This window comes from Fundulus heteroclitus, chromosome 13, assembly GCF_011125445.2.
Source record: "Fundulus heteroclitus isolate FHET01 chromosome 13, MU-UCD_Fhet_4.1, whole genome shotgun sequence".
Taxonomy (NCBI): domain Eukaryota; kingdom Metazoa; phylum Chordata; class Actinopteri; order Cyprinodontiformes; family Fundulidae; genus Fundulus; species Fundulus heteroclitus.
The window spans coordinates 28663959-28676606 of NC_046373.1; the positions used below are offsets into that span (position 1 = coordinate 28663959).

The window sequence follows — 12648 nt, forward strand, 5'->3', positions numbered from 1 at the left end:
GTAAATATATAGAAAAATGAGCAGGTCTGCCTTAACATGGATTTGTTGGGCCCAACCATTGGAGGGAAAAAGGACTGAACTAAACGCAGAGAACAAAAGAGAATGGTAAAAACTCCTAACCCATTTTCATCCTATGAAGTCATAGAGGTATAAAACCATGACCAGAGCACGGTTCTATTTCCTTGCAAATTGCGGAGAACATTTGTGTGAACTTCTTCTCGGCAGTCGAGTAAAAGACTGGACCTTCAAAGGAACCTTGAAACCAAAGTAAATCTGCAGAGTCCTTAGAAATGTGCTAAATACTGTCTACGTTATCACAGCTGGCAATAGTAAGGTTAAACACTCTCAAATGCTAAGGCGCTAGCTCCTATTAGTTCGGCTGTGCTTACAACAAAGCTCATTGAGGTCATGCTGTATGCTCCATCAGCTACAGCACGCCGCCACCGCTCACGCACAATATTTATAATATTTGCATTAGTGGTATGTACAGTAAACGTGCCTGTGAGAGTTAGAGGGAGTTTTTAAATTAAATCAGAGCTATTTTCTTCGTTTCCAAGTAGGAACACTAATTCTGGTAGTGACATCATCACATCTGTCCATTGGCTTGCTACCTTACGTCAGACATTTTTTATTGACATCTTGGGAGTCCATATCTTTTTCAGTCATTGTAAACACATTAGGAATCAATTTTCCAAAAATATTGATTTCTAACTTGGCAAACTATTGTTAAAATGCTGTTATTGGTGGGTTTTTTTTATTTTAAATGTTTTATTTACCCTTCTGCTTTGCGTTTTGAACTGGTTGTTTGAACAACTAGCAACTGTATTCTTTGTTAGCTTTTATGGCTAATGAGTCCTCTTTGCAAATTTCTAAAAATAAACATTGATTCTTAAACCAGCATAAACACACTAAAAGGTGATGTCACTGCATTGTTTTTGTCATGGTTTAGGTTTTTGTTTGTGTTGGACTTTTCCAGATTTTCTAGAATCAGCTCTGTCACCTCTCAGCCACATTGTTTTTTTTTTTTTACTTTTGATTTTTGGAGTCTTTCCCTCTTTCCTAGACCCCCTCCGCCTGCCCTGTCTGGGGTTTTTTTTGTTTTTTTGGGCGATCAGTTCCAGTTGAATCCACATGCAAATCCAAGCTCTGACGAGGCCTCGCCTGCAGGTCTATAAAGCTTGGAACTCCACCTTACTCCAGATATTTTGAATGGTGAAAGCTTCTTGGATGGGATGTAAATGTCTTCAGCTTCAGAATTTCTTTTTCCAACCTTGTTTTTTGGATTGGTCATGACCTGGATGACTGAGAATCTTCAACATATTTGGCAGTAGTTCAAGCTTCAACCTATACGATAAACCTCAAGCTTAAGCTTTGGTGAACCAGGCCATCTAAATATTCATTAAGTTAATTAATTCTATTACGCATCTCATAGTCCACTTGATCAGTCAGTTGATAACATTTACCACCACAGAAATATAAATAATGTCTTTACATTCTTCTACCATGTCTCCTTTTACAAGTAAATTATTGCTCTATCATTAAGTAAGACACATTTAAAGACATTAGGCAGAGACTACCTACCCTCTTTGAAAAAGATCCACATTGTGGAACTTGTGCAGTTCAACAGAAAACTCCAGCGTTCCCTGTACTTCAGACATGATATAGTCCCACTCATCACCTGAGAAAAGAAAATGCTCAGTGAATATGACAGATCAGACAAACAGTATGCACAGGCAAAAGTAAAGATGACTGATGACACTTCTAAAATTAGTTTTGCTTCATTACGTTTACTGTCATCTGAGATTCTATGACTCAGACCATCCCTCGCAGAGCATGAGAAGAACTCTGTGAGCCCAAGATAGACACCTTGGTCTTAATATAGCACTTCTTATTACTTCTGGGATAAGATCTAATTATTTATGACAAAAAAGAACAGATGTGTGAGGTGGCAGCTTCCATGTGTTGTGTTCATAATGTAAGATGTAGCGTGTTGATTTAAGATAAGGATCACAGAGCGTCAGCCCTTTGCAGATGCGGTAATTATGTCATTCTCTTTGTACAAATGGCTGAATAAATGAAAGAATAACTTATTTACAAAGCACTTTTCACAGACATACAGACGTAGGCAGATTTGTTAATACGTTTGCATGTTATTGAAATAACGCTTAGCTTCTTCAAAAAGGTGATTCAGTTATAAGCAGTTGTGTACCTGCCTGCTTTGAGGATGTGATGAAGTAACATCCTTTGGATTGATGAGCCTTTTGTCAGGCCAGCAGTGTTCACAAATTGAATCCAATCCAACTTTATTTATAAAGCACTTTGAACACACAGAGACCAAAGTGTTGTACAAAAAAAACGCAAATATAAACAGCATTACATTCAGTAAAACTGATATAAAACAACCTAGGAGAATAACGGTAGAATTGCATAAAATCCACAAACACCAACATCCTTTTCAGTATTAAATGCCAAGGAGAAGAGATGAGTTTTTAGAAGAGATTTCAAAATGGTAAAAGAGGAAGACTGCCTGATGTTCAGCCGCAAATAATTCCACAGTTTGGGACTGGCTACAGAGAAGATGCGGCTCCCTCTGAGTTTAAGCCTGGTTCTTGGTAATGAGAAGAGTAAAAGATCAGCTGACCTGAGAGAATGGAGCGGTACATAGCAATGTAGGAGCTCAGAGATGTAGGGTGGGGTGAGACCATTTAAAGACTTAAAAACATCCATTCATCCATTTTCCATCACACTTGTCCCTTGTGGGGTCACAAGGGGTGCTGGTGCCTATCTCCAGCATTCAATGGGCGAGAGGCAGGGTACACCCTGGACAGTGTACCCCGCAGTTCATCAGTCCTCCCACGGGATTATTACGATAACCCAGAATTTACAGCCTAAAGCACTAAACAAAGTCTGAGAATGAAACATCTGAAATATTTTTAACTTGCCCCTGAGTCCAGTTCTCAATCCTAGGGAACATCTATAGAAAGTCTAACTGCTGTGTTTCCCACCATTCAAGTCTGACAGCTTGAGCAGCTTTCTTATGGAGAGTGGCCCAAACCAACTCAAAGTGTTGGTCAATCCAGATGTCTCACGGATAAGAGATTGCTTGTTGCCATTGCTAGCAGAAAAAACTGCTGACACGAAACATTAAAGGGCATCACCTTTTTTCTGCATTCCATTTTCATTTGTTCGTTTTGTTTTATGCTCAGAATTATTATTATTATTATTATTATTATTATTATTATTATTATTATTATTATTATTATTATTATTAAACTTGATTTTGGTTAAATATGGAAAAATAATGAGCAATGTCAGGTCAGATTTCAAAGTAAGATGCTGTCTTCTAGTTACAACAAATAAAATAGGTTGTTTTGTTTTCATTACAATACATTTGAATGCTCAGTTGAGTTCAGCAAACAGGGTTAAATCTGAGGCAACCGATTTGACATGACCCAGAGAACTGATAGTTTGCACTGGCATGCTAAGTCGAGTTGAAAGTTATGAAACTGCCACAACCAAAGACCCCTAAGATATCCACTATAATGCCAAACTATTTACAGAGTGACATCCCAGTCATATCAAAAGGCGTTATGAATATGAGTTCGGCTCATCCTTTGCAGCTAGGACAGTGTCAGCTCTTGGCAAAGGCTTTCCACAAGGTTAAGGCTTGTGTTTATGGGAATGTTTGATCATTATTCCAGAGGTACGTTTATTAGATCGAACACTAATGCTAGACAAGAAGGCCGGGCTCACAGCTTCTGTCCTAAGAACTCTGAGCGGGTCAGTCAACTGCTTTTACAGCAAGCATATATAGCAGGGTGCACTGATGCACATCATCAGAAAAGTTATTAGAAAGCTGCGAGGGTGAAGTTGTCCAAAAATGTCTTGCTGTGTTGAAACATTAGGAGTTCCTTTCTTTAGAACTAAAGACCCCTGAAAAAGCAGCTGCTAGCCATAATTCTCTGTGCACCAAACATTGTTGACGCAGTACAAGAGGCGGGGACCATTCTCATTCTGGGCTTGTCCGTCGGATTTTCGGACAAAAAGGCACGATTTGTCTCTCCAGAGAACATGTCTTCACTGCTATAGAGCCCAATTCAGCATGTTTTACACCACTGAATCTAACATAGAGATATAAACCCTGATGCAGCTGCTCATGGAAACCTATTCAATGAAGCTCTCCTGTTCTTGAGCTAAGACCTTATGAAGCTTGGAGGTCTGTAGCTATTGACTCTGTTCCAAAAAGCCTCCACTTTGTTAGAATAACACAAACAGCTGACAGTCAAATATTTAGTAGCACATCTGGACAAGTGTCACTATATCATGTTGCCATGCTCCAATTCTCTGACTGCCTGATTTCGACCCATTCTCTCATCATTCTCTGTATATGTTTGACATAGAATACCTGAAAACTCTCTGTTGTACAGGTACTGTACATCTAAATGAGTTTTTTTATATATTAAACCCTTAATAGTCCTTAAATTTGCATATTTCCACTCGCTGACTGAGAAAAATAAAGACAAGCACCTAATGTGCTTAAGTGAATGGCACAAATGAAAAATCAATGAACTTTAGATCAACACTCACTGTCAAAAAACCAATCGCGATTTTATTTAGCACTACACATTGACTACAACTCTTACGTTACACACAGCAGAATCTAGAGAAAGTGCACTGAAAGCTGAGCTCCCACCAGGCGTAGAAAAAAAAAACACTGACAGTGTTTACGGCAAAGTGTATCAAATAACCTCTCATTGAATGCTATGAAATGTAATCCACATCAATACGGTCGGACGGGGTTAGTGTTCCTGCAAGAGCTGCAAAAACTGAGGTAGAGTCATGAGTCGAAAGGAAGCAGCAAACAATAACGTGCCGACGAAGAGAAATATAGTCCCTGCAGTGAAACGCCTCACAAAACGTGTAGCTTGTGCAGTCCAGTCTTCAGATTAAACTATCTAAAAGCTTTCATCACCAGTGGAGAGTTTTTAGATAACAAAATATCTAAAAATAAAACTCTAAAGCCTATATCTATGTATTGCACCATGCTGTCCCTTTTTAGGTCACACTGACCTAAAAGGGTCATATTAACACACGTTGATATTATAACCGCAACATCACTGAATAGGTGTTAAAATAGACAACAGAAATTCAGATTGTGCAAATGAGTATGTTTGCAGGTAGAGCTAATTATATAATTAACAATGAGTTGTTTTGAACAAAGCCAATAATTAACCTCAACGCTGACATCAGATCTATTGTGCAGAGCTTATTTTCAACCTAAAAGTCCTTTTTGCACATTATCTAACTCACTTAATTAGGCTGGTTGCTATTAATTAGTAATTAATAGATATTTTTAACTCTCACCTTAGCTAATTGATCATTTCTTGTAATGTCAACACAAAATATTAGAGGTGACGCGCACCCAGAAATATGCTGCTGACTGGAATGAGACGGCTTTTAGCTTCATCAGCCCTGACTGGTGATTGGGCGGTCAGAAGCCCAAAAAGCTTTTTAGTGAATAGGCAAACTCTACCAGGTCACACTAAAAACATCAATATGGTGTGGACACCGTTGCAGCGGGAAGAAGATTCAAAGCTGGCTTTTTCAGTCTCAACGAGGTGTTTAAAAATGAAGTCAGAAGAAGCGGAGACCATGTTAGAAGGAACATGTGGGATCTGGAAATCTCAGAGTCAAGGTAAGGATCGAATGAACAGGGTAACTGTTGTTTTAGTAATGCTTAAACACGCTAATATGAAATGCTGAAGCCAATTTACAAGATTCCAAAACAGATTGTAAAAGGTAAATTAAATTTTACAGCAACAGGTCTAACACAGAGCAATGTAACATCATTTTCCTCCAAAAGCACACTTTAATTGCTGTTTTTATATTGCCACATAATGTAGTTCATAAAAACAGATTGACCAGGACCAGTTCGTCAAGACAAAGCTTTAGAAAAATAAAATAATAAATAGAGAGCAGTGGTCTCAAACTCCAGGCCCAAGATCCGATGTCCTGCAATGTTTAGATCTTCAGCACCCCTGACTCCAATGTGAGCTCATTAGCAGAGCTCTGCAGAGCCTGACTGCATGTTAGCGAGAAAGTTTAGCCATTTGATTCAGGTGTGCAGGGTGAGTGACATCTAAAAGCTGTAGCCCTGGAGGATCTGAGTGTGAGACCACTGAACAACAGACATGAACTGCAAAGTGCAACCACTCCCCTTCACCTAAATCACAGAGGATCATCTAAATCATAAAAGGCACAGGCTAGGATATTTGTTGTTTTTTTCTACATTTTATTGTTTTATATCACCAATACAATCATATTCAATAATTTGGAATATTATTGAAAAGTTTGTTTATTTCAGTAACTCAATTCACTAAGGGAAAACAAAAGTATATAGATTAACACAGACTGAAGATGTTTTAAATCCTTTTTTTCTATTAATTATGATTTCGTTCCACCTCCAACTAATAACAACACAGCATTTAAGATTAGAATATTGCATCAGACAAATAAAAAAGCAAAATTTAATGCAGAGATGGGTACTTATGTTTAAAACAGGCTTAAAGTTTTTTTTTCTAATGTATTGAACATGAGTGTACATTATAATAGTAAACTTTACAAGTAAATCTTGATTAACCATTTGGGAATGAATCTTAATTTGCAAATGGTCATGAATCTTGATAAGTGTATTGAAATCTTAGAATGAATGTCTCAAAGTCAAACCTTGAGCCCAGCCTCCCATCCCATAGTCATCACAGAGCACTGCTTCATCGTAACAAAACAGTGCCGCCCTAAGGGACGTGTTTTATGTTGAAGCTGGCCACTCCCAGAATTGGCCAGAGGCCAAAGCTGTGTTCCCTCCTTTTGCTGAGTCGGCAGGTTGCCTGTAATAGCAGCAATGTCCTGAACTTTCACCAGATCATTTAGTGGGTGGGGGGGATTTCTTCGGTGGTGATGCTGGATTTAGCTGGAGCCTCCCTAATTGGTTTTCTGATCCACTGAGCTATGCTGTAAACTAGCAGCCTAGCTATCAGTTATCTGCAGACTCACCAGTTCATTAAAAGGAGGGTCTCACTTCTGTAGCAATGGGTTACCTTGGCAGTAAGGAGCAAAATGTACATTGTGTACTTTGTTGAAAATTGCGGCTTACAGCCCCGTGACCGATGGCAGCTTAGTGCCAGTCCCCCACCGAAGAAAGGTTTAGGGCACAGAGGCGTATATAATGATGGAAGGGGCTGCTGCTAACATTTCCGGGAGGTAATCAAATGAAAGCAGGGAAAGACAGCTCAGCGCGCCCACGCTGACAGCCTCAACATCACGTCTGTTATTGCAGGAGCATATTTGGTGCTTCCCATCACACTGATCATGGACGATGCTGACAGTGATAAAACATCCGCTAGAGCTGAACTGTGCCATAAGACCTCTGATTGTGATGTTCTTACACGTTAATACTGGACAAAAGTTCAACAAATGCAAGTTATCCAACTTAAATATGGCTCACCTAGCAATCGATAGATCTACACTGACAAATACACAGAACGTGTAAAACCACTGAAAATTGGATATAGTATGGCTTTATGCTTTTTAGTTTGAAAGGGGAAAAAAACACCCCATTTATTTTTCTGGAAGTTTCTAAAGGACAAATTATCATTTTTACTTGGGATCATATCTGTAATGCTTCTTTCAATTTTGTTTTAAATAATGCATATTAAGTCAATGTTGCATGTGTTCACTAGACCTATGACTAGGGCTGGAGAATATAGAATAAAACCATATTTATACAATAGAAATCATATTGATCGATATTGATAATTATAAAAAAATATATATATACATAGAATGCATTGTTCTTTTATTGAACTTTTTATTGACCCCTGTTGTTTGTATTGAACCAAAGTCTATCAATCAATATATATCTTTATTGAATTATCATCCAGCCCTACCTATGACTACTTTCAGTGGTTAATTGTTTTTTTTTTCCCAAAAACTCTAAAATCTGAATGTATAGTGCCCTGAAAAAGGTTTAAACTTTTTCTATTCTAGTTTTTTTATGGTAAAACCACAGAATTCCAAGTAGTTACTCTTTATCTGGATTTTACATAAAGCCCATGGCTATCTGCTGACTTCAAAAGTCATCCAGTTTGTAAAAAAAAAGGGTCCAAGGGACACCTTCAATCAAATGATCAGGCAAAGGCCTAAGGTAACTCTTTCAGAGCTCGGTTGGCAGAATCTGTTAATAGGATCACTATTAGTTCTGCCTTTCACAAATCATGACAGAAAACCAAAAAAAGCACCATTAGTAGTTTGCCAAAAGCTGTGTAGTGGAAGTAAAAAAAGAAAACTGTGGTAGAGGGCGCTCTGCCCTAACCTGACTCCGCCAGATGGATTTGCTCCGCATATCCATCTGGAAACCTTCCGTTGAAGTAATTTTGGGAAGGGGCGAAAATACTGGTTAGCTGATTGGCCTATGTTGGTGATAGACGGGCCAAATAAACCAATCAGATCAACGAAGCATATGACGTACTAAGAGCGACGACGAAAACACAACCAACAAGCTCTTGCCGAAACCAGTCGGGAGAAGAGCAAAAACATCTTTTCCTCTGAGAAAAGCCTCCAGAGCAGTGTTTTGCTCCTCTTTCAGTGAAGAAATACTCTGTAATTCCGATAAAACTTGCTCGATAGCCACGCTAACGCTAGTTTCATCGGCTGAAGCCGCCATGTTCTTTAGACTGAACTGTCGCGCTTCTCGTTGCGTCACACCCCAACCCGTCTCAAAGCCAAAGCTGATTGGACGTTCGTTTGGTGAACCTCTTCAAATGTTCTTTAACGGAGAGTAGCCAGACTGATCTGCGAGTGAAACCTTGAAAGCTCGCGAGATCAGGATGGTCTCACGAGGCTAGCTCTGCCCAGATGAGACCCATATTTGACTTTCTGGATGTGGCTAACTGCACATCACCCTGAACAACCTACCCCTACTGATGGAATACAGTAGTGGCGCCATCATGCTATGGGGATGATTTTCATCACAATGGATAGGGAAGGCAGTCAGAGTCTAAATTAAGAAGGACGGATTTTGGAACTAGATCACGGTACTAGTTTCCAGAATCAAGATATGCCATGTCAAGATTTTTTCTGCATATTGATGTCCTTTAATAAGATGCCAGACAGAGTACGGAACCAGAGAGACTAAAGTAGGAGTTTGTTGTGATCAGACCTGCAGAATAGCTGCGCAGCTTTGCCCTGCCAGCCAGCTCTGGTTCTCTCATGATTACTCTGAATGTAATATGACTAGACTTAGGTACGGCAAGGCAAGTTTATTTACATCGCACTTTTCAGTAACAAGACAATTCAAAGTGCTGTACATGAGCAGAAAAATACTACAGATGTGTGTATTACGTAGGAAAAGAAAACCATTGCAAGGGAATCTTAGCTAAGAAAGCTAACTTAGGCATAGTGGAATGCATTTTTAGTTGACTGGATAAAACTTAATTAAATAACCTTATGCTGAAACAGTGCAATTTATAAAAAAACAAAATGAGGTCATCGATCCATCCACCGATCACAGCCGCATGGCCCTGTGTTCCATGAGGTCATGTTTTGTCTGATTTTTAGCCTGGAGGCTAAGGCTTACAACCAAACCATCGTAATCTACTCACATATAACGTTAGCAGTGATCTCATTAATCATATGAAATACAATTTTTGAAGCACGTCAACATATTTTTTTTTTTCCAAGAATTTAGCCCAGTATTTTAAGCCTGTTTGTCAGTAGACAGCCTGCTGTTGTAAAATAAGCACTCAGCTGTGCAGCATCACCTCCTTCTGAGGTTCTGGTGTCAAAAAGAAGAGCATACAACATTGACGTTTCTTGTGTCTTTTGTGTAAATATTCTGAATTCATTACAGTATTTCAAATTGTTACAGTCATATTAACTCAGGCGAGAATTCCAGAGCTCTATACACAGGAGCAAAAAGGACACATGAAATCTGCTTTCTTTTAATTTTTTTGAAACTTTTCACCTCTGCTACAAAATACATTTCACACTACGACAACAATAGTAGCCTTTTGACAGAACGTAGCTGCTCTTAGGGATGTTAACAGTAAGAGCTAAAGCTAAGAGCTAAAGGAAAGCTGTTAAAAACAGTTCAAATAATACATCTTACATTCTTGTTTTTTTTTTGTTTGTTTTTTTTTTAGACAAAAGAGATATTTTATTGAGCTGTTGATGTGACCTCCCCCAAACTCTCATTTACACATAAGCCTATGGTTAAAGCGCTGCTGAAGAATAATTAATAATCGTTTATGGCAGGAAAGTGTGTTATAAAGGGATTTTGCTGCTAGATGTAGCAGCTTTTAAAACCCTCTGAGTAACAGCCCCACTCCACTAAAGCTCAGAGTTAAAAACATCAGCTTTTTTTAACCTACCGCTATATTCAGAAGGCTTTTTTAAGAGAAAAAAAAATCAGTTTTAAGAATTTTTGCAACAGCAGAACAACAACTGTGCTACACGATCAAAGTCAATTTGTTGGCAAATTTTAGCTTCCCTTCATTGGCTTCCTGTTAAATCAGGAATAGAATTTAAAATTCTTCTTCTAACGTTTAAAGCCCTTAATAATCAAGCTCCATCATATATCAGAGCTCTGATTACCCCGTATGTTCCTAACGGAGCACTTCGCTCTCAGACTGCAGGTCTGCTGCTGGTTCCTAGAGTCTCTAAAAGTAGAATGGGAGGCAGATCCTTTAGCTATCAGGCTCCTCTCCTGTGGAACCAACTCCCAGTTTTGGTCCATGAGGCAGACACCCTGTCTACTTTTAAGACTAATCTTAAAACTTTCCTTTTTGACAAAGCTTATAACTAGAGTGGCTCATGTTACTCTTGGCTACCTTTATAGTTTTACTGCTATAGACTTAGGCTACTGGACGATATCAGGATCTAACTTTCTCACTCTATAGAGTTCTACTGTTCTTCAATTTTGCATTATGTGTTGTCATTTCTGCTTTAACTTTCTGTTCTCTCTCTCTTTTATCTTCATAGTAGGTACACCTGGTCTGGTGTTCTGTTAACTGTGACATCATCCAGAGAAGACGGCTCACCCGCTATTAGCATCTAATGTAGAACAGATTACTGGATCAATGTGTGCTTCTGTGCTTTTTTGTCTGTCTTGTTGTGTCTCTGCTCTGTCTTCTGTAATCCCAGTCGGTCGAGGCAGATGACCGTTCATACTGAGCCTGGTTCTGCCGGAGGTTTTTCCTTCCCGCTAATGGGTGGTTTTTCTTCCCACTGTCGCTTTATGCTTGCTCAGTATGAGGGATTGCAGCAAAGCCATGTATAATGCAGACGACTCTCCCTGTGGCTCTACGCTTCTCCAGGAGTGAAGGCTGCTTGTCGGGACTTTGATGCAATCAACTGGTTCCCTTATATAGGACATTTTTGACCAATCTGTATAATCTGACCCAATCTGTATAATATGATTGAACTTGACTTTGTAAAGTGCCTTGAGATGACATGTTTCATGAATTGGCGCTATATAAATAAAATTGAATTGAATCTTTGATCTGAAAAGATCGGTACTGGCAGATATTTCCATTTAAATGTTGGGATCAGATGCAAACCCACTGGAGGACTGTTATAGCTGCTCCTTGAGAACAACAATACTGTATTCCTGTTTCAGATCTGAAGCCTACTTCGTCACCACACTGTCCAATGAAGCCCACCTTCATGTGAGCATGAGTAACCTTTCTGCAGAGATTCGAGTTGGTTTCGCTCCAGCACATATCTGCATAACCTGCCGCCTAACTGCTACATGGATTCTGCTTTTGGTGCACTTTTAAAAGCTTAATCGTTCTCTCTTTTTTTTCTTCTTCTTTTTTTTTCTAGCAGCAAATACTTAAACACCAATCATTACAAAACAGCCATCTGGTGTCTGATTCCTATTTAAAGCATGCCACACACACACACACAAAAAAATTCACAGACATGCTGGAATTCTTGCGGGTCTTGAGGTCGCAGCAGCTCTAATTCCGCCACCTTAGGGGAGAAAAAAAAAAAAAAAAAAAAAGCCTAGCTGCCCTCGAGCTGCTCTCCACCTCCTCCGGTCGCCTCCGTTGGCGTCGGCTCAGCCGGGAACGCTGGCTGACGTCTCCCGTCTCGACGCGGCGGAGGACGAGGAGGTGACGCGTCTCCGGTGGGCCGAACTGGGAACGGGCGGATTCTGCGGCCATTAAAGTGTCACTGTGACACGGGGGGGGGGGGGGGGGGCATCCCTTTCCCTCCGCTTGAAACCGCTGAATGTGAACGCAGCTCAGAGGGGACAGAAATTAATCTGTGGCAATATTCCATTTGTTAATGTCCAACAACGACCCGAACCCTTCCAGCACGCCTAAACAGACCCAGGGCTGTCACTAAAAATAGCACGGATAGGCAGATGAGACTTTTCAAATGGTCTCTATTTAAAGTTGACGTGACAATGGGGATATTGTAAGAGGATTTTCTGGACCCGGATACGCGGCGAGGCCTTAACACAAACCTTGTGAGCCAGCCTCGCAATCATGTGATGGCATAATCTAGCACTTTCTGAAATCCTCCGCGGTGCTTTATGCCGCGTGTTGGCAAATTACATCAAATCCCTGCAAGTGGAGCACCCTG

The 12648-nt window shown here is 39.8% G+C and overlaps 1 protein-coding gene across 1 annotated transcript in view; it reads right to left on the reverse strand.

The window, feature by feature from the left end:
• Positions 1-12648, reverse strand: part of fam135b (family with sequence similarity 135 member B) — a 66084-nt gene that overhangs the window by 50761 nt on the left and 2675 nt on the right. The window contains exon 2 of the mRNA XM_036145562.1: positions 1582-1678. Within this exon, the coding sequence (XP_036001455.1) occupies positions 1582-1658 (77 nt within the window). The 5' untranslated portion in view covers positions 1659-1678. The remainder of the gene's footprint in view (positions 1-1581; positions 1679-12648) is intronic.